Source organism: Pelobates fuscus, chromosome 4 (assembly GCF_036172605.1).
Source record: "Pelobates fuscus isolate aPelFus1 chromosome 4, aPelFus1.pri, whole genome shotgun sequence".
Lineage (NCBI taxonomy): Eukaryota > Metazoa > Chordata > Amphibia > Anura > Pelobatidae > Pelobates > Pelobates fuscus.
Window position 1 is genome coordinate 228,169,456 of NC_086320.1, and position 23,889 is coordinate 228,193,344.

Here is a 23,889-nt window from a genome sequence, read left to right on the forward strand (position 1 = left end):
TTTGCCTGTCTTGGTCAAAGGAGACGGTATTTAATTGCGGGGATGCCTGTTTCTGGATAGAAATATGTGGTCATGATACATCAAACAGAAATACCTCCATGCCTCATAGATAGCAGAGGAAAGGAGTTATTTAAAAGAATACCAAGGTGAAACCATACTTGTGTTTTTCAGACAATTGCAATAAAAGTAAAAAATTATTTTTTCCTGCTACCAAGCATTTTCATGTCTTAGTGACTAAAGCACAAGCTGCTAAAAAAAATGATAGTATATTTTTCCAAAACAGAAACAAGGAAAGTAATTTCTATAGAAGGAATACAGCAAGCATTTGACACTCTGTTAATCACAGTAAAAAAGGAAGAGATCGCTGAACATATCCAACAAATATGGAATACAGTTCCCATTCCCATCTGAGTGCAGGTTCTCAATCATAGCGAGGGTGGTGTATTTTATATTTGCATTACGTGATAAGGATTTAAGTAAACATTAAGGGAACAACTTTTGAATGTTTCGAACTGTGCTGTACACATGGAGAATTTCTTAAAGGAACACTATAGGTACTAGAAGAATTACAGCTTAATAGTTCTGGAGACCAATTATAGCTTAATGTAGTGGTTCTAGAGACTGTCCTTGTAGCTTCGGAGTGTAAATGCTGCTGCCTATGGCCACCTCTAGTGCTGCCCAAGGCACTACATAGTTTGCAGGACCGATGGTCATTGTGTCCTCGCTTGACATGGATAAATTAAATCTCCCCACAGAGATGTGTTGACCTAATTCAGCTCTATAATGAGATGCTGATTGCATAAACACTAGCCTCCAATTGCGTCCTCATGGGGAAATTGCTAGATTAACTGATGATCTCAGCCTGGGAGGCTAGGTGGCCATTATTACGAGGTGTAAAAGTGCAACTCACCGTCTTTGAAAGACATTGATTCAAGAAATAATACAGCATCATTCTTTTTTTCTCTCTTCAAAATTCAACAACCTCTACACTAACAGGGAGGTGGGGATCAGTAAGAACCTGTTCTCACCTCTCCATGTTAATATCTTCTTGCCTCCTACACTACCTTTAGAAATCTAGGGCTGAGATTCCCACTTCCAGGCTTCACCACCCAAAGTGCCCCTTAGCAAAACCTATAGGGGTATATTACTGTTTTAGGTGCTTTCTCAATGAATGGCAGTAGTTTCTGTTTAGAATAGAAGTCATCTGATGACTTACATATATATGTCTCTTAAAAACACAAAACCCGGTCAAATAATAAGCAAATAGACAGCAGAGTGTATAACAATATGCAAAGAAGAAAAAAATATATATTTTTTTTCATTTATTTTTAAAGGTACATATATTTTTGGTATATGTATCTATATGTTCTATGCATTTTTGTATTTGTTTGTATTAGTTTTATTTTAGGGGGTATTTGATTTATTAATTTTACTCTTAGCTCTGTCTGTCGTTAGAGTGTTGATGTGTTCCTGCACCCTTTAATTGAGTGAAAAGTTTCCCCACATATTACCAGATAAATTACATATACACAAATGCAAGTAAAATAATGTATTTTGTACACTAATCCATTCTACTGAAGTCTTTGAGTTGTTCTTACAGCTCATGACTAGGTTGACAAGAAGGTTTACATTTTCGACACGTTAGATAATAGGTCTCATATAACAGAAAATAATTATGAGTCTAGAAGCATTCAATAGACATCAGCAAAAATCCATGAATTTGAGTATTGCACATCTACAGTAAACCAACTATAACCCTTTTTCTAGTCACAATTATTTATTTTTTGTAAATATGATTTGTGTCTTTACTAGGACTAATTAAGGATTCAACAACTGGATGTAGATAAACAAGTAATTAAAAGTAAAAAAAAACTAATGAGTCAACCCATTGAGACAAATTCTCGTCATGGAGAAACAATAACGTTGACAACTGGTCTACCATGTATATTCACAGAGTCACTCTCTTGGCATAAAGCCTTGTTCTAATATTTAAAGGAACAATCCAGATCCCCCAATTCATTTTAGCTTGCTGACGTGCTTTATGTGTGAAGATTGTGTCTTTCCCCTTAATTTTACAAAAAGTGCAGATTTCAAATCAACCTTGTTACACCCCACATGGCTTTCAATTAAACAATTGATCTTATTACTTCTTGGTTGATTAACGTAGTAGAGCCTACTTGAAGAGGCAGGCAATAGCTCAGAGCACCTGCCTTGCAAAGACTTCTAATTGAGCTATTTTGGAATGTCTGTAATTAGAAAGCTACAGAAAGTCTGGACTAGGGAAAAAAGGGGGACATGTGACTTGCAAAGGCTTCAGTTAATAGATCAGCAGCTCTTGCAAGCTATATTTAGATATACCTTGAAGAAAAAAAATATGTAACACTATGCTTCATTTAGATATATCTCCTAAGCTATAAGTGAATTCTACTGCTCTCCTTATAGGGAAACTATAGTGCTAGGCTTAAAGGACCACTATAGGCACCCAGAACACTTCACCTCAATGAAGTGGTCTGGGTGCCAGGTCCCTCTAGTTTTAACCCTGCATCTGTAAACATAGAAGTTTCAGAGAAACTGCTATGTTTCACTGAGGGTTAATCCAGCCTCTAGTGGCTGTCTCACTGATAGTCACTAGAAGTCGCTTCCGCACTTCTCACTGTGAAAATCACTGTGAGAAGACCCTGACATCCATAGGAAAGCATTTAGTAATGTTTTCCTATGGGCATTTGTATTGTGAGTGCGGCTCTGGCCGCACATGCGCATTCGGCTCCATTCGGAAGCCAACGAGGGGAAGGAGAGGTCACCAGTGCCGAGAGAGCCCGGCACTGGAGAAAGGTAAGTTGCTGAAGGGGTTTTAATGCCTTCAGCCCAGCAGGAGGGCGGCCATGAAGCTGAGGGGGGGACCTAAAGACTACATAGTGCCAGGAAAACAAGTTTGTTTTCCTGGCACTATAGTGGTCCTTTAAGTAAAGGTATGCATGTTTTTGTTGCCAGTATATCTTCTAAACAGTGATTTTCTGGTTTTTTTTGTTTTTGTTTTTTGTTCAGTGGAATGTTCATTTAATTTGAGTGTAAAAAATATGCCTTGGCATGAATTATGGATACATTTGAAAAATCTAAAGATAATAATGTTATATTGCAGTAAAGAATCTCTCAACCAACCAAATGTTTACTGTTTTTTTCCTGAGTGGGGGTTAATTTCTGTGTTTTTCAAAATACTGAATCTGAATTAATCTAATAGATATCTACATATATATTAAAGGCATGATGTTCATATCCCTTCTAAAGCTCACACACTGATAACCTGATTATTTTATTTTTTTTCATCAGGATGTACCAATGGGTCAGTATCATTTCCAGAGGCGCACAGAAAGGTATGAATTTTGGAAATATGTGTTCTGCACTATTGTATCGATGTGTTGTGCACTATTTGAGCTCTTTAGATTAGAAGAGAGGGATGCTAAGGGTGTCAAAAAATCTGTGGTTGCCCAGTTTTTAAAATCGATATTACAGAAAATATGGAGCAGAAAGATCGACCCCAAGAAAATAATGAAAAATAAATAATTTGATTAAAATGCAACAGTCCAATTTATGAGATGTTTAATTAAAATATAAAAGTAAAAAGAGGAATGGGCCCTCAAAAATAAGATCAGTAAAATAAACATTATCTTATGTGGGATGCTAGCGGTGAATACCAATTTCTTTAATTCAGGTGTTGGGATTATTCAAGTAACGCCTTAGAATACCCAACCATACATATACAAAAATGTACATCCTATCAATATGACAGATTGTATTTTCAACAACATTTTTTAATCTGAATTTTTGCATGAATGCACAGTCATAATATACTGTGTAGAATGACTGGCATTGTATGGTATATGGAACTCTTTGTGTAAGATTTGTGCAAAAAATATGGCTTATTTTTAAACCAGGAAACCTCAAATGCCACGCAGTACATAGCAAATGGTGTTTTTTTTTTCTGATTCAAGTTGTTTTATTTTGATTGAAAGCTTTTTCTTGGTATCACAGTTGGAATATGCCAGCAAGCTTTAGTAAATTCACCTAACTGTATTTCCAACCTTTGTTAGAAAAGGAGACAGTTCTAAACATGGTATATTGAAGACAATGAGAAGAGGGACAGAGAAAGAGAGGATAAGGAAAATGATTTCATATTTACATACTGGCAGCATTTAATTATGCGTTAGCTCCTCCCCTCACAGCAGGAAGGACATGAAATACAACTCTAAAATAACTTTAATCCACAACCTGAGGCAGTTTTTTGTAACTAGCTTCACAGCTCTCAAAATAGATGGTTGGGAACAGGGTTGGCATTAGGGGTGTTCGAACTGTGCGGGCACACAGTGCACTGTGGCAGTAGGGGCGCCTGGCAGCCTACATAGTTTGCACACACAGGAGCTGAGCTAAATGGATGGTGGGGACGGAGCTAAATAGGCAGTGGGTGCGGGGCTAAATGCAACCTTCTAAACTGCTGTAAAGAACAGTAAAAATAAAACTGCCAGATGGGAAGGGGGTAGATCTATTTATACCAGTTTCAGAATTATATTTCCTATCATTTTTGCTGTGAGGGGAGTATAAATAAATGTTTCCATTTTAATCAGGAAGTAGACATCATATTTAAATCCAACATTAAAAAGTAATTGTTTTAAATCAATATTCAGCTCTTATTTCTTTCAACTCTCTAAGTTACATTTATTTTTATTTCGATCATATATATTTTTTTTTTCTTAGTATGAAAGTGCCTGCCCTTAAATCTCTGAGATTAACATTTAGTTAATATATATATATATAATTTACAGTTAAAGATAAGCTGATATTTTCTCTGAAGGATAACTTCCACTGACATTTCAAAATGTCATTGTGCACCGCAAATCCAAATTGCCCTTGATATTACTATTTGAGTATTTCCTTTTGTATGTAATTACACAGAGATTCAAAATGAAAGTTTAAATGGCTGGAAATTATTAACTTGATATCAGTCTTGAACATTGATATTCTATCAGGTTCCACATGACCTCAATGCACTCTGTTGTATAAATAACACTATTTTTATTTTATTTTTAAAAAATTTAATGATTTGTTTTTAATCATTAAAAGAGTAAATGCAAAAAAGGTGACCAAATGATTCTAATATAAATAATGAGACTGATGGAAAACATATTTTTTTTGTTTTATTAATTTTTGTAATTATTAACTTTATGGGTAATAAACACTAACTAATTAGAAGCTGGCATTCAAACGGACTTCCTATTATATAACATTTATTCAGAACACATAGTCCATGGCCACATATTTTGTATATTTTTTTTTTTTTTTTACATTTTCTCTCTTTTTCTTATTCTTCTAGCAGTGATAACCACAACCTATGAATAGGCAGGGACCCCTTAGGTACCGAAAATATAAATCACCAGTTTAGGCAGCTAGCTATCACCCAATATATGCTTGGGTAAGACTTTCTGCCTTCTGCAAAAAAATAAGTAGCACTCTGTTCCATGATGCTGCTGCTTAGACCTCTTTGCAGAGAGCTACATGTTTAATATTTTTAATTTTGATCTTTCATGTCTGATTTTAAAGGAACACTCTGGGCACTCTAATGTGAAGGGATTAAACCATTAGCAAACAGTTAAAAAAAGGTATTTACCAAAAAAAAAAAAAAAAGTTTTTGATTTTTTTTTATGAATGGGAAGCTACTGATTGGCTTAGAGTGTCAGCTGGCCACTCTAGCCAATCAGAGGTGACCCTGCCCAGCGGCACTTCCTGAAACTTAATTTCATAAGCCAGATGTTGCTATGGATAGCTAAAGGCTACCTTTGGGGTTTAACCCCTTCAGTTAAGACATTCTGGCACATAACAATGTCATTTCGATGAAGTGGTTATGGTGCCATGTGTGTTCCTTTACGTGACTCTGTGCCTCATATATAACAATATTTTTCTCAACTTTTACAGAGGTTCTGCCAATCAGTTTGATTTTGTTGCTAACATCATCCACATTATGGCAGTACTTCAGCCTTTCTCTCACACCATTACATGCAGCTTTGGAACTGGTGATGCTAATTTATAGTAGATGCTCTCCAATCAGCTGTGATGGGGTAAACTTGTTGTCTCATTACTCCTGAACATGGTGATATAGGAACAAGCTAATGTATTTTCTTAAAACATGCAATACAAGTTATTCTGTTATAACTGTATTGAAATTTGGAATTGTTAAAGGACTACATTCGATCAAACTAAACTGATATCAGATGATTTTCTATAAGCATTTGGAATATATTTGGAAACACATTTACGATACTGTAAAGCGATTGCCTACTTAAAAAATGACCCGATATGAAGGATCCACAGAATGCCGCCGCACCAGATCCAGTCTTAAATTTCTCATTATGGCTAATGGAAATTGATAACTCTATTGGTTCTGGACAAAGGTGCTACTGCACACTGAAACACACAGATCAATTTTAGTCTTTACGTGTTGGCATGTATTATGAATGGTTAAATATGTAGTACTTCTTTTTTTAGGCTGGGTTAAGTTGGACCCTCTGGTAACTTAGTTACATAGTTACATAGCTGAAAAGAGACTTGCGTCCATCAAGTTCAGCCTTCCTCACATTTGTTTCTTTTGCTGTTGATCCAAAAGAAGGCAAAAAAAAACCCAGTTTGAAGCGCAATTTTGCAACAAGCTAGGAAAAAAAATTCCTTCTTGACCCCAGAATGGCAGTCAGATTTATGCTTGGATCAAGCAGTTATTACCCTACATTGAAAGATTATATCCTTGAATATTCTGTTTTTGCAAGTATGCATCTAGTAGCTGTTTGAACATCTGTATGGACTCTGATAAAACCACTTCTTCAGGCAGAGAATTCCACATCCTGATTGTTCTTACAGTAAAAAAAACCTTTCCTTTGCCTTAGATGAAATCTTCTTTCTTCCAGTCTAAACGCATGGCCTTGTGTCCTATGTAAAGTCCGGTTTGTGAATAGATTTCCACACAATGGTTTGTGTTGGCCCTGAATATATTTGTATAATGTTATCATATCCCCTCTCAGGTGACGTTTTTCTAAACTAAATAGGTTTAAATTTGTTAACCTTTCTTCATAGTTAATATGTTCCATTCCTTTTATTAATTTTGTAGCCTGCCTCTGCACTTTTTCTAGTGCCATAATATCCTTCTTTAGAACAGGTGCCCAAAATTACACAGCATATTCAATATGTGGTCTTACCAGTGATTTATAAAGAGGCAAAATGATATTCTCGTCCCGAGAATGAATGCCCTTTTTCATGCATGACAATACCTTACTGGCCTTGGCCACTGCTGATTGACATTGCACATTGTTGCATAGTTTGTTGTCTATAACAATTCCCAAGTCGTTTTCGTGTGTTGTTGGTAATGGTAAGCCACTGAAGAGTATCAGTTAAGATGGTAATAGTAATAAGGTAATTGCAGTATATTGGCATTTGCTAGTTACAACTTTTTACTACATTGGGTGCTTGCAAGAGGCAACGTTCAGCACTCCAGATGTTGTGTACTACATTACAACATAATGTTCTTTCTTGTTGCTGGAGTGCCAAAGGTTGCCTACCCTGCTATGGTTTATGTTTGGAACTCTGTATAGAGGGAACAATATGTAACATATTCTTCCTCACCTTGCGGTTTCTGCACCCAGCGGGCGTGCGTTTGCATGAATGACACTTGCGGCATGTTAAGGGATGCCAGCCGCTGCGGATCCACGGCCCAATATAACCCCACGTCCGCTCATGTGATTGACGACGTCGGCGCCTGCATGACGTCACACACGCGCCGCGGCCCACATTTTGGGGTCAAAGATCAAGTCCGGCCAATCGGAGGACTTGAACAGGTATTTAAACCTCATTATACCTGACACTCATTGCCCTGTCGTGGTTTCCCTAGTGGTTGTCCGAGAGCACGTTACTGATTCTGATAATTCTGGTTATTCTGACTTTGGCATTGATTTTGACTTTCCTGTTTTCTGTCATCCCTGACCTTTGGCTTTACCTTGTTGTGTCTCTTTCTGTGTTCCTTGACCTCGGCTATTCCTGACTATTCTTTGGTCCATTCTAAGGCCCGGTATACGTTGCCTATCAGTCCTCTGTGTTACACAATTCTATGTGCTGGATCATAGAGTTCCCATTGTGGTAGTATTGCTGGTATGTTGTTAGGAGTCAGTGTATACCATGATTCCATTAGCATCCGACCATCCATCTGAAGCGTTCTTCCACATTTGGGGGTGGAGAGAATACTTACCGAGCAAGGAAGAGTTTAGGTTATCTGTGGTAGGGCTGCCCTGAAACAGATGTTCACTGACAGACAGCATGAATACTTTATCTACTTAGTATAAATCTAAAAGGCTCTACATTATAGCTTTCACTTTAAATTACTCATCTAGCCTAATTTGTGAATACTATGATTTTACTGGAGTTTTTTTTCCCCCACTGTTTGTCCTTGTACTCTTCGTGTTTCTTTTGAATGCCATAAACATTGGGGTCAGGCCCCATTTAATTGCCTCTTACAACCCTTTTCAGAATTGGTCTTATAATTTCCAACAAGGGTCTATGGGATTTTTAAAAACATTTTTTTAAACATCAGTAATTGGTACTTATTATTGTGTATTTATGCTTAAACGTTTGTATCTGCAAAGTCCAATACCAAATCATCATTTGTAATTAACATTTTTTTCCCTTGATTTAAGTTTTATTTAACAATTAAGTGCATAGACAAACAGACTCTGTTTCTACTTCTTTCTATTTATCTTTTTCTATCTATTTCTTTCTATCTATCTATATCTATCTATATCTAATTCTTTCTAGTTCTATCTCTTTCTATCTATTCCTTTCTATCAATCTATATCTATCTATCAATCTATATCTATCTACTTCTTTCTATCTATATCTATTTCTCTTTCTATCAATCTATTTCTATCTAATTATTTCTATTTCTATCTATCTATATCTATCTATTTATTTCTATCTATCTCTATCTATATATTTCTTTCTATCTATCTATATCTATCTCTTTCTATTTATCTATATATTTCTATCTTTCTCTCTATCTATCTATATCTATCTCTTTCTTTCTATCTATCTATATCTAACTCTTTCTTTCTATCTATCTATCTATCTATATCTATCTCTTTCTTTCTATCTATCTCTTTCTTTCTTTCTATCAATCTATATCTATCTATCAATCTATATCTATCTATCTATCTATCTACTTCTTTCTATCTATATCTATTTCTCTTTCTATCAATCTATTTCTATCTATCTATTTATTTCTATCTATCTCTATTTCTGTATATCTATCTATCTCTATCTATTTCTTTATATCTATCTATATCTATTTATTTTTCTATCTATCTATCTATATCTATCTATTTCTTTATATCTATCTATATCTATTTCTTTCTATCTATCTATCTATTTCTATCGTTCTCTCTATCTCTATCTATATCTATCTATATATCTATCTATCTATATCTATCTGTTTCTTTCTATCTATATCTATATCTATCTTTCTATCTATCTATCTCTTTCTTTCTATCTATCTATCTATCTATCTATCTCTTTCTATCTATCTATATATTTATATCTATCTATATCTATCTATATCTATCTATTTCTTTCTAGCTATCTATATCAATCTTTCTATCAATCTTTCTATCTATCTATATAAATCTTTCTATCTATTTCTTTCTATCTATCTCTATCTATTTCTTTATATCTATCTATCTATATCTATCTATTTCTTTATATCTATCTATCCCGATCTATTTCTTTATATCTATCTATCTCTATCTATTTATATTTCTTTCTATCTATCTATCTATATCTATATATTTCTTTCTATCTATCTATATCTATCTATCTATCTATTTCTTTCTATCTATATCTATCTATCTATTTCTTTCTATCTATATCTATCTATTTCTTTCTATCTATCTCTTTCTTTCTATCTATCTATATCTATCTTTCTATCTATCTATCTATCTATCTATCTTTTTCTATCTATCTATATCTATTTCTTTCTATCTATATATATCAATCTTTCTATCTATCTCTATCTATTTCTTTCTATCTATTTCTTTCTATCTATCTATCTATCTCTATCTCTTTCTATCTATATTTCTATCTATCTATCTCTATCTCTTTCTATCTATATCTATCTATTTCGTTCTTTCTATCTATCTATTTCTTTCTATCTATATCTATCTATTTCTTTCTATCTATCTATATCTATCTATTTCTTTCTATCTATCTATATCTATCTGTCTATATATTTCTATCTATCTATCTATGTCTTTCTATCTATATCAATCTTTCTATCTATCTATATCAATCTTTCTATCTATATCTATCTATTTCTTTCAATCTATCTATATCTATCTATCTATATATATATATATATATATATATATATATTTCTATCTATCTCTATCTCTTTATATCTACATTTCTATCTATCTCAATCTATCTATATCTATTCATTTCTTTCTATCTATTTCTTTCTATCTATCTATATCTATCTATTTCTATCTATATATCTCTTTCTATCTATCTTTTTTATCTTTATCTCTATCTATCTATATCTATCTCTTTCTATCTATCTATATCTATCTCTTTCTTTCTTTCTATCTATCTCTATTTCTTTTTATCTGTCTCTTTCTGTCTATCTATCTATATCTATCTTTCTATCTCTCTATCTTTCTTTCTTTCTATCTATCTATATCTATCTATTTCTTTCTATCTATATCTATCTATTTCTTTCTATCTATCTCTTTCTTTCTATATATCTCTTTCTATCTATATCTATCTTTCTATCTATTTATATCTATAGTTCTATCTCTTTATATCTATATCTATTTCTTTCTATCTATCTATCTATATCTATCTATTTCTTTCTATCTTTCTATATCTATCTATATATATATATATATATCTATCGATTTCTTTATATCTATCTCTTTCTTTCTATCTATTTCTTTCTATATATCTATTTCTTTATATCTATCTCTTTATATCTATCTATCTATCTCTCTCTCTTTCTATCTCTTTCTATCTATCTCTCTCTCTTTCTATCTCTTTCTATCTATCTCTCTCTCTTTCTATCTCTTTCTATCTATCTCTCACTCCCACTCTCTCACTCCCACTCTCTCACTCCCACTCTCTCACTCCCAAATAATATAATATGGAATTGCAAACAGTTTAATTGCATGGGAAATTTAACATCTGATAAGTTTGTAAAGAATACATTTATAAAATTCAATTTTTTTAGTCACCCACCCACAGTCACTCACTCACACTCCATCACCCACCCACTCACACTCAGTCACCAACCCACACTCACAATCACTCAGTCACCTACCCACACTCACAATCACTCAGTCACCCCCACTCACAATCACTCACCTGCCCACACTCACAATCACTCACTCATCTGCCCACACTCACAATCACTCACTCACCTGCCCACACTTACTCGCCAGCCCACACTCACAATCAATCACTAACCCACACTCAGTCACTTTTCATTTTGATATATATATATATATATATATATATATATATATATATATATATATATATATATATATATATATATATATATAGTATTGTCCAATGCTTGCACTCCAGTAAAAGTATTAGTATAGCCCGGTGCTTGTCAGCAATAATGATAGATATAGAATAGGAAAAGCACTCCAGGGACTTCATTTAGAGGGTGAAAAAATTCACTCATGGCAGTTGCTGAATAAAAGTTAAGTTTATTTTTTCCCTGGAGTGCTTTTCCTATTCTATATCTATCATTATTGCTGACATATATATATATATATATACAGCAATAAGAGATGCACTCTCCAGTCTTTGTAAATAATCCAATTGTATTTATTCAAAAAAATGTTACATCATCCGATCAGATGAGATTTGGAGAAAGTTTTTGTGAGTTTTAAAAAATGAGATTAAAATGCTCACTGAGCATTTTTTTTTTTTTTTTTTTTTTTTTTTAAATTCTTTATTTTTCTTGTGCATGTGAATACGGATAACATTTTTCTTGCGATGCCACAACAGCATTGGCAAGTTGATTAGAAACAGTGGGTTAGACATGGCATGCGATTAACAGCACATTTTTTTTAAAACAATAGTAACAGGCTAGGTCTGAAAAGGTTATGTCAGAATATAAAATGTGATTTAACTAGAGGTTCTGATATAGCCATCATTGTCATGCTTAAAGTTGATTATGCTCAGAGACAGTAACATCTGTTAACCTTGCTTTAAGTCTCTAGTTTATGGGAGCTTAAATTTCGGAGTGAGACATGTAAGTGCATGAAACAGGTGTGTATAGGTGTCGCTTAACACTGCTGGGTCTGCTAAGTTAGGTGGCTAGAGTCATATCGTTGATTTATAGCTTGCTTCTATTCTCTCCTCAGTCAGGTTAGCATAATAAGATTATCCAACATATAAGCTAACGTTTAGTTATAAGTTTTAATTCTGCCATGCTGTTGCTGTCATAATGCATAGTCACGGTTTGCAGTATAGCAGTAGCTAAGTGAGATGACATATATATATATAAGCTAAACTGTCATGGAGATAGAGGGTCTAACAAACTCGATTAATGTGCAATCACCTTGCGAGAAAAAACACAAACAAAACAAACGCAGAAAAAGAAAAAGAAGGCAATGCATACATAAGACTGCTGAAGTGAGTCAGCGATTAGATTAAACAGGGTATCAGGGAACCACAAGTCAGGGCATGCATAACATATGTATTAGGTAAGGACCGTAGTCTCGGTTTCTGTCCGCCTTGGCTGGTGGAAGTCCAAGAATAGTCTAGGAATACATCAGTTATAGGCATATATGAGTTTGAGGTACATCTTAGTTATAGGCTTATTATGAATATAGGCACACATCTCGCTGGGAGGCTGTCCAGGCATCCTGGTTTTAGATTGCATGGAATGTCTCTGTTCCCTGCTCGCGTGGCGAACGAATGCGTTTAACCAACTCCATTGGCGGGCCATGCTGGGGGTATTACCTCCTGATTTATGACTCCCAGGTCGTGGTTCGGTTTATGACAATGTCCCCATGGGTCTCCAGGGTGATTGGTGTGGTGGTATCTGGGCTGCCTAAAGCCTCCTGCCCGGGTTTTTCTGGGGGTCACTTCCCAGTGTCCGAGGGTCCCTTTACCTTGATTGGCGGGACCGTGGGTCCTCCGGAGCTCCGCTGCCCCGAGGCCCCTTCGGGTATGTGGACGGTGGGTCGGGCCATGGTCCTGTATGACTCCCTGTCCAGAAGGGGGTTTGTTGCTCCTAGTAATCGCTGGGCTTCGCGGGTTGTTGTGCAGGGGTGAGCGGCGTCGTTGGCTCTGTGCGCGCTGAGATTGCTTTGCCGCGGCCATTTTACTCCCTCCTCGTGGTGGCTTAACGATCTGGGTTTCGTCTGCCATTACTGCTCGCTTTTGCATGTGTTTTTCCAGCTTGTGCCAGAATGCTGTAAAGTGTGCATCTAACCTTGCTGTGTAATCCACGTAGCTTGTCTTATTTTCTTCTGATTGCTCCGTGCTCTCCCTGGGTTGAGTCAGTGCATTTGCAGCTGTAGTTCCAGGGGCACTCTGGGTCTGTGTCTGTTTGGTTTCACGCTTCAGTGTAGGGTTGTTCGTCCCCATCGAGGACCGGGATAACCCCCACCGGTCCAAGGGGGGGGATAGCGGGGCTGGTTCAGTGTCTCGCTTGTGAGTGTGCCCTCCGTCGGGAGATCGGCCGACTCCCCCTGACTTCAGACCTCTCTCTAGGTTAGGCCTCATGGCCGGGCCAGGCAGTTTCGTGGCGGTTCTGTTCAAGATGGGTATCATTCTGATCCCTGGTCGGTGCTGCATCGCTTGCTGTATACTGTGAGCTGCTAGCGGTGTTTCTTTCAATCAGTATCCGAGTTTTTAGTTCTCCAGTGCTGGAGCTCTCATGAAATGCGACCGGCCATCATGGCTGTCAAGCCCCGCCCCCCTCACTGAGCATTTTAATCTCATTTTTTAAAACTCACAAAAACTACAAAGGATGCTACACTTAGCTCGGTAATTCTGTGTCTTTCATATACCGTGTGGAGAGGAGAATACACCATCCAACCTGGAGAGAGGGGTTGTGTGATCTACCTTTAAAGACACAGACGTGCACAAGTTTAGAGCCTAATTCACTTGAAAAGGCTCTAAAAAATGTGAGTGTAGACATAATTGTAAACTCACTAAACTTTTAATCACAGTGTTTTAACATACTGCACAATTATTTGTATATATTTTTGTTTTCTTTTGTATATTCACTGCATTGGAGAACGCAAAGGGTACCTGTTTTTAAACTACAGGTAATTTACTGTAATCTCACACTAAACACAGCGCTGCACTCCTAAAGGTAGAAGACCCAAGGGGTGGCAACACCAATTGGGCCTGAAACCTTTTTTGTATCTTGGTGATTATCTTTGTATGGTGGGCATTTGAGGAGTACCCACAGAGTGTTTTCAGCAGCTAGAATCTATTGTTTATACCTATTATTCAGCGCCATTTATTCCACACCACTTGTATAAAAAACCTATAACAGAAAAGAATGATATGTTAATATTTCATTCAGGCCCTTCGGGTAAACTGTGTCCAGTATGAAAATCCAGTGTGTTTCTTTATTCAGTAGTAACTTTCCTCTGTCTACTCCTCTGCGTGGTTCTGGGATGTGATCTATTGCTGTAAATTTGAGTGATGCCAAAGTATGTCCCTTTTCCAAAAAATGTTTAGCGACAGGTTTATCGCTGTATCCGTCCCTGTAGGCTATGCGTATATTGGACCTGTGTCCTCTAATGCATTCACACAAGGGTGTTTCCGTCTTGCCTATATATGTTAGCCCGCATGGGCAATTGAGCTTGTATATTACAAACGGTGTCTTGCAGGCAATGGTGTAATTGATTGAAAATTTTCTATTCGTATGAGGATGATTGAAAGTCCTTGACGGGACCATGTGGCTACATGTAACACATCCTAAACATCTAATACTCCCCCTCTGTTGGGATTTACTGGTCCGTGCATAACTATGCATTGGGTCAGTCTTCACTAGCATGTCGTGAAGATTTCTGTTCCGTATGTAACTGACCATTGGTTTTTGAAGAAATACGTTAGGTAATGTTGTATCCCGTGCTAGCATGCTCCAATTCTTTCTAACAATGCTGGATAGCTTGGCTGATGCTTCATTATATGTCAATGGACAAATGAGCCGATTTTGTAATGAAGTAGGTATCCTCGGAGTATGATGTCTTGCTTGTTGTAACGCCACATCCAATTGTTTGGTGTTATATCCTCGATTTAAGAATTTAATTTTCATCTGTTGTAATTGTTCTTCTTTTATCTGCTCATCAGAATTGTTGCGTATTGTTCTTAAGAACTGTGCCTTCGGTAGTGAGGATTTTAATTTCTCCGGATGTGCACTCTGTGCATGCAGGATTTTGTTACGATCGGTAGGTTTGGTGTACAATGAGTAATGTATATTTCTTTCTTTAATACAGACTTGTAGGTCTAGGAAATGTACTTTATCCATACTGATCTCAGCTGTAAATTGAATCGGACTATCCACCTTATTTAAATTAGTTACCATATCCTGCGCTTCCTGTACAGTTCCTGTCCAAATTATGAACAAATCATCGATGAACCTAAAAAACTTTAAGATTTTGTCACCATAGCTTGGAAGGATGTGCGTTGTTTCATATATGTACATATATGCATTAGCGTACATGGGGGCCATAGCCGCCCCCATGGAAGTACCCGCTGTCTGCATAAACCAATCATCTTCAAACCTGAAGTAATTATTTGATAATGCCAAATCTAGTAGTTGTAATGTATATTCGATTGGAGGATCATTGTACACTTTGGAGTGCGTACGAACTTGCCTCATAGCTTCAATCCCTTGATTGTGTGGTATCACAGTGTAGAGGCTTTTCACATCCATTGTGATTAACACTATTGGATGCTGATCCAACTGTACTGTTGATAATTCCTTTATTAATGATGCCGTGTCCTCAATGCATGTTTTCAGTTCAGCTACCGGTTGTTTAAATAGTATATCCAACCACTTTGCTATAGGTTCCAACACACCTCCCACTGCAGAGACGATAGGGCGTCCCGGGGGGTGTGTTGGATCCTTGTGCATTTTAGGGATGGTGTAGATGACTGGTATCTTAGGAGTTTTGTTCAATAAGTGCCCGGCCATTGTAGGTTCAATGTACCCTGCGAGTACTCCTGTGTTTAATATATCCTCAATTTTCCTTTGGATATCCTTGGTGGGATCCCGTTTCAATTTTCTATATGTGTATTGACATTCCAATTGTTGTCTCAGTTCTTGTGCATACTTCTCATACTGCATGATCACAATACCACCCCCCTTATCTGCAGGGCGTATGACAATCTTAGGGTCTTCAGCGAGATTTTGGATTAGTTTCCTTTGGGTTTTTGTCAGATTTTGATATTTGGTCTTGTGCCTGTTAATCAGTTCCTTAGATTCGCTTAACACTGTATTCATGTAAGTCTTCAGAGAGGGATTGTTAGTAATAGGATCAAAAGACGATTTCGATTTTAATTTGTTGATTGGAGGTTGCATCTTGTTTGTTAAACCAGACTTCTTAGCATAAAATTATTTTAGACGTAAATTCCTTCCAAACTGGAACATTTCTATGTTCCATTTAAATAATTGAGGTTTAGCTGTGGGGATAAAGGTCCATCCTTTACTTAAAATATGGATTTCCTCTGTTGTTAATTGCCTCTCAGAAAGATTAAAGATAGGAATTAATTCTTGAGAGGGGGTTTTGTGCGACTGTTCAACGATTTTGCCCCCCTGTCCTCTCCTGATATGTGTTCTTCTTGGCTTTTTAGTCGACTGCGTGTTGTAATCGTTCCTCCCGTTGCTCCTAAAAAATTATTTTGTCTCTGAGTTTCTTTATCCGACGCAGATTCTCCTGATGTTACATCTATCGTGGAGATCTTGGGCCTTTGTATACGTCTTTTAGGTCATCTTGTTCTTTGTTGTCCTCCAGAGAGCCATTTGTAAACTGAATGCTCTCTATAATCTTGCTTTACTTTTTCCAGTTTTTGCTTCTTAAACTTTATCAGCTCATTTTGATATTTGGCTACTTCCTCTTTGAGATTCTGTTGTGATTTCAACCCCTCTGTTGAGTTTAATAATAGTGCATGTTGCAATTCTATTACTATGATTTATATATATATATAATATTGCGCACGTTTAAAAAACAGTATATGAAGTTTATCCAAATCCATCCCCAAATCCATCCAATCCCATCATCCATATCATCCATCAACTCCCATCATCCAAATCCATCCCCAAATCCATTCATATCATCCATCCACCCCATCATCCAAATCCATCCACTCCCATCATCCAAATCCATCCCCAAATACATCCACTCCCATCATCCATATCATCCATCCACTTCCATCATCCAAATCCATTCAATCCCATCATTCATCCACTCCCATCATCCAAATCCATCCCCAAATCCATCCAATCCCATCATCCATCCACTCCCATCATCCATATCATCCATCCACTCCCATCATCCACTCCCATCATCCAAATCCATCCACTCCCATAATCCACTCCCATCCATATCATCCATCCACTCCCATCCATATCTTCCATCCACTCCCATCATCCAAATCCATCCACTCCCATCATCCATCCACTCCCATCATCCATCCTCACCCACTCACCCTCAGTCACCCACCCACACTCACTAAATAAATGTACTTACTGTTTGAAGGCTCCCTTCCTTGGTCTTCAGCCTTTTCAGACCTGTCAGCTCAAGCCACTCCCACGCAGTGCTGACACAGGATACAAAGCTCGTGCACAGTCTGAAGTATTCACCCATGCGTGAATACGTCAGACGTGAGGCCTTTTTAGGGCTTCTGAACTCGGAAGTCCCTCTGGTGGCCGTCTGATTGACTGCAACTGGAGGTGTTCCAAGCTTACAACGTAAACACTGTATTTTCTATGAAAATACAGTGCTTACAAGAAAAAGGCTGCAGGGAGCTGTAGGACTCACCTGAACAACCTCATTAAGCTGAAGTTGTTCAGGTGACTATAGTGTCCCTTTAAACTACGGTTATTCCAGTCATAATGTTTGGGAGCATTGATATAGATGTTATTAATGATATAAATAGGACTCTTCTCCCTTATAAAAAAAAAAGGAAAACTAACAAAGAAAAAAAAATCAAAGACAAGTTATGGCTGTAGAGGGACTCGTGGCAGAGGGTATCCAAAGGGTTAGGTATTGTAAGGGGATATTATAGATCGATAATGAGTACTTGGAATCCAGGGTCTGGTAAAGAGAGAGAGAGCGCACTATTGTGCTGTTATTTTTTTTAATTCATCTATCCCACAAACTGTATTGGTGACTCAACAGGGGGAGCCCCTTGTGATAGCTCGCTCTATCTTACATTGTATAATACTTTGTGAGTGAATCTTGGGTCAGCTATCCACCAAAGGAGACTTCCAATTCCTGGCTATTGATATTTTGACAGCCATTAAAATGTGGAGTATAACTGGTCTAAGGTTTCTATTAAACACCCTCATATCTATATGTAGACATGCTCGAAGTTAATTTAGACTTCTTTTCTAATAAAGTTGATAAATAATGGTTTATTGTTTCCCAAAGATGTCAGATTATCAACATTATAATATGACAGTAAAGGAGGAGACCATATTTAAAAGAAGAAAAACTACCACAACAAGAGGAAATAGTCTTAAATTAGAGGGGCAAAGGTTTAAAAATAATATCAGGAAGTATTACTTTACTGAGAGGGTAGTGGATGCATGGAATAGCCTTCCAGCTGAAGTGGTAGAGGTTAACACAGTAAAGGAGTTTAAGCATGCGTGGAATAGGCATAAGGCTATCCTAACTATAATATAAGGCCAGGGACTAATGAAAGTATTTAGAAAATTGGGCAGACTAGATGGGCCGAATGGTTCTTATCTGCCGTCACATTCTATGTTTCTATGTTTCTACATATAAACTGCATGATATATAGCAGCAATACTACAGCTGCTATCAGTTTATGCACTGCTTGGTTCACTGTTTAGTTACCTGTTTTTTAATTTGCTATTGGAAGAGCCACTGACCATGCATAAATCCAGGGTGTAGAGATAGTGTCTTCATTATTGTGTGTGCTGCTCACACACTGCATGCATAATAAGGATTTTAGAATTATAAATATATACAATGACATATAGCAATATCTGTGTTCAAGGTGCCTGATCGACAACCATAGTAAGCTATCTTGTAGTGGCAGCGATTTTTTACAAATTGCTACCACTATAAGTCACTCTAAGAGATAAAATTCATGCAGTAATGCAAAGTGGTTATAGTACATTGAATGACCCTTTAAAGTTCAAATATCAAAAAAGTAAAAAATATTCAAGTACAAAAATCCACAGGTTTGTTTTTGTAATAATTTTACAGAAATTAGGTTTGAATTAACACGTGCATTCTGTTTTATAGGACTAAATCACAGAAAAAAAGATTTGAAGAAGAACTAAATGAAAGAATGATTCAAGCTATTGATGGTATAAATGCACAAAAGTAAGTTTGTAATAATATATCTTTGTAACACAGACTGTGAGCAAGCATAAAAAAAAACCTGTCAAATGCATACGTAAAGGATTCTCCAGGTATCAAAACAAAAACAAAAAGGAAAATATTGCAAATTGCGGATCATTTTGCAAAACTCAACCTGTTTATATGTAGTGATGTCCCGAACGGTTCGTGGACGAATAGTTCCTGGCAAACATAGCATGTTCGCGTTCACCACCGCGGGCGAACACATGCGATGTTCGGTCCGCCCCCTATTCTTTATCATTGAGTAAACTTTGACCCTGTACCTCACAGGCGGGCAGACACATTCCAGCCAATCAGCAGCACACCCTCCCTAGCAGACCCTCCCACCTACTGGACAGCATCCATTTTAGATTCATTCGAAAGCTGCAACCATTTTATTTTTATTTTTCAATTTATTATTTTTTTTTGTGCATATAAATGTTACAAGCAGATACTCCCACCAGACACTCTGTGTTACTGCAGATACTCCCTCCAGACACTCCGTGTTACTGCAGATACTCCCTCCAGACCCTGTGTTACTGCAGATACTCCCTCCAGACACTCTGTTTTACTGCAGATACTCCCTCCAGACACTCTGTGTTACTGCAGATACTCCCTCCAGACACCCTGTGTTACGGCAGACACTCCCTCCAGACACCCTGTGTTACTGCAGATAATCCCTCCAGACACTCTGTGTTACTGCAGATAATCCCTCCAGACACTCTGTGTTACTGCAGATACTCCCTCCAGACACTCTGTGTTACTGCAGATACTCCCTCCAGACACCCTGTGTTACTGCAGATACTCCCTCCAGACACTCTGTGTTACTGCAGATACTCCCTCCAGACACCCTGTGTTACTGCATATACTCCCTCCAGACACTCTGTGTTACTGCAGATACTCCCTCCAGACACTTTGTGTTACTGCAGATACTCCCTCCAGACACTCTGTGTTACTGCAGATACTCCCTCCAGACACTCTGTGTTACTGCAGATACTCCCTCCAGACACCCTGTGTTACTGCAGATACTACCTCCAGACACCCTGTATTACTGCAGATACTCCCTCCAGACGTTGACACAGAGCAGAATAGGGACTGTTCCCCCTACATAGGGTCACTTGGCAGATATGGATTGACAAGTATCCTAAGGATCCATGATACACACTGAAACAGAGCAGAACAGGAACTGTTCCCCCTACATAGGGTCACTTGGCAGATATGGATTGACACCTGTCCTCAGGGACCCTGATACACACTGGGGGGGACACCTACGGTCCTCCCCCCCCCCCCGCCCCCACCCCTGCAAGGTGGGTGGGGGGGCATAAAAATTCCCCCCCCCCCGGCCCCCACCCTTGAGCGGTGGATGGGTACCATAAATCACAATGGGGGGAGGACCTACTGTCCTCCCCCCACCCCTGCGGGGTGGGTGGGGGCCATAAAAATAATGAGGGGGAGACCTACTGTCCTCCCCCCCTGCCCCCATCCCTGCGCGGTGGGTGGGGGCCATAAATCACAATGGGTGGAGGACCTACTGTCCTCCCCCCACCCCCACCCCTGCGTGGTGGGTGGGGGCCATAAAAAAACGAGGGGGGCCTTCTGTCCTCCCCCCTGGCCCCCACCCCTGCGCGGTGGGTGGGGGCCATCAAAATAATGAGGGGGGGACCTACTGTCCTCCCCCCTTGGCCCCCACCCCTGAGCGGTGGGTGGGGGCCCTAAAAAAAATAAGGGGGGACCTACTGTCCCCCCCAGCCCCCGCCCCTGAGTCCCCAAGCCCCTAGTCACCCACCCCCCCCACCCCAAAAGAAGTTACCCCCTACCTACCCCCTCACCCTAAAAAATAGTGAGGGGGGAATAAAATAACTAACCTGTAAAGAAAAATTCAACTTACCATTTGACGTCTTCTTTTTTCTAAAATCTTCTTTTTTCAGCCCCCAAAAAGGGCAAATAAAAAGCCATAAGAACCGACGCATTTAAAAAAAAAAAAAAAAAAAAAAAAAAAAAAATTTCACCCATGGAGGGCTCCACACAGACTGAGCTCTGCAGGGCGGGGAAGGCTTATAAAGCATTAGGCTAAGAACACTCTGATTGGCTGGTTTAAGCCAATCAGAGTGCTCTTTGTCATTTTACACAGCGTGGGAAAATTCTAAAGAACTTTCCCACGCTGTGTAAAATGACACAGAGCACTCTGATTGGTTAGATTCCAAGCCCACCAATCAGAGTGCTCTTTGTCATTTTACACAGCGTGGGAAAATTCCAAAGAACTTTCCCACGCTGTGTAAAATGACACAGAACACTCTGATTGGTTAGATTCCAAGCCCACCAATCAGAGTTCTCTGTGTCATTTTACACAGCGTGGGAAAATTCCAAAGAACTTTCCCACGCTGTGTAAAATGACACAGAACACTCTGATTGGTGGGCTTGGAATCTAACCAATCAGAGTGCTCTGTGTCATTTTACACAGCGTGGGAAAATTCCAAAGAACTTTCCCACGCTGTGTAAAATGACACAGAACACTCTGATTGGTTAGATTCCAAGCCCACCAATCAGAGTTCTCTTTGTCATTTTACACAGCGTGGGAAAATTCCAAAGAACTTTCCCACGCTGTGTAAAATGACACAGAGCACTGTGATTGGTGGGCTTGGAATCTAACCAATCAGAGTGCTCTGTGTCATTTTACACATCGTGGGAAAGTTCTTTGGAATTTTCCCACGCTGTTAAATGACAAAGAGAATTCTGATTGGCTTAAACCAGCCAATCAGAGTGTTCTTAGCCTACTTGCAGGGCGTGGCAAGGCTTTATAAGCCTTCCCCCCGCCCTGCAGAGCTCAGTCTGCGCTGAGCCCTCCGTTGGTGAAGATGGATTATTTTTTTTTGCGCTCGTTTTTTTTTTTTTTTTTTTAAATCTGTTGGTTCTTATGGCTTTTTATTTGGCCTTTTTTGGGGATGAGAAAAGAAGATTTTAGAAAAATCTAGTCACCTTTGATTGGGGGGGAATTTTTATTTAGGGCCCCCACCCACCACTCAGGGGTGGGGGCTGGAGGGGGACAGTAGGTCCCTCCCCTTATTGTTTTTTTAGGGCTCCAACCCACTGCTCAGGGGTGGGGACCAGAGGGGGAGGACAGTAGGTCCCCCCCTCATTATTTTTATGGCCCCTACCCACCGCGCAGGGGTGGGGCCCGGGGGGAGGACAGTAAGTCCTCCCCCATTGTGATTTATGGCCCCCACCCACCGCGCAGGGGTGGGGGCCGGGTGGAGGACAGTAGGTCCCCCCTCATTATTTTTATGGCCCTCACACACCACGCAGGGGTGGGGGCGGGGGGAGGACAGTAGGTCCCCCCCCCAGTGTGTATCAGGGTCCCTGAGGACAGGTGTCAATCCATATCTGCCAAGTGACCCTATGTAGGGGGAACAGTCCCTATTCTGCTCTGTGTCAGTGTGTATCAGGGATCCTTAGGATAGGTGTCAATCCATATCTGCCAAGTGACCCTATGTAGGGGGAACAGTCCCTATTCTGCTCTGTGTCAGTGTATATCATGGTCTCTGAGGACAGGTGTCAATCCATATCTGCCAAGTGACCATATGTAGGGGGAACAGTCCCTATTCTGCTCTGTGTCAGTGTGTATCAGGGATCCTTAGGATAGGTGTCAATCCATATCTGCCAAGTGACCCTATGTAGGGGGAACAGTCCCTATTCTGCTCTGTGTCAGTGTGTATCAGGGATCCTTAGGATAGGTGTCAATCCATATCTGCCAAGTGACCCTATGTAGGAGGAACAGTCCTTATTCTGCTCTGTGTCAGTGTGTATCAGGGATCCTTAGGATAGGTGTCAATCCATATCTGCCAAGTGACCCTATGTAGGGGGAAGAGTCCCTATTCTGCTCTGTGTCAGTGTGTATCAGGGATCCTTAGGATAGGTGTCAATCCATATCTGCCAAGTGACCCTATGTAGGGGGAACAGTCCCTATTCTGCTCTGTGTCAGTGTGTACCAGGGATCCTTAGGATAGGTGTCAATCCATATCTGCCAAGTGACCCTATGTAGGGGGAACAGTCCCTATTCTGCTCTGTGTCAGTGTGTATCAGGGTCTCTGAGGACAGGTGTCAATCCATATGTCAAGGTGTCAATATGTCGTATGTCAGGTGTCAATCCATATCCATTGTGATTTAGGAATGTTAGGTGATTTCTGCCCTTTATGGATTAAAACCAGACTCTGCATCAACTGTGTAATTTCCCATGGGAGTT

At 38.8% G+C, this 23,889-nt stretch overlaps 1 protein-coding gene across 1 annotated transcript in view; it reads left to right on the top strand.

Annotated features, from left to right (window-relative positions):
• The window catches only part of ADCY2 (adenylate cyclase 2), a 1,028,223-nt gene that overhangs the window by 755,674 nt on the left and 248,660 nt on the right, over positions 1 to 23,889 (top strand). The window contains exons 11-12 of the mRNA XM_063451927.1: positions 3,328 to 3,371; positions 19,554 to 19,634. Coding sequence (XP_063307997.1) covers positions 3,328 to 3,371; positions 19,554 to 19,634 — 125 coding nt within the window. The remainder of the gene's footprint in view (positions 1 to 3,327; positions 3,372 to 19,553; positions 19,635 to 23,889) is intronic.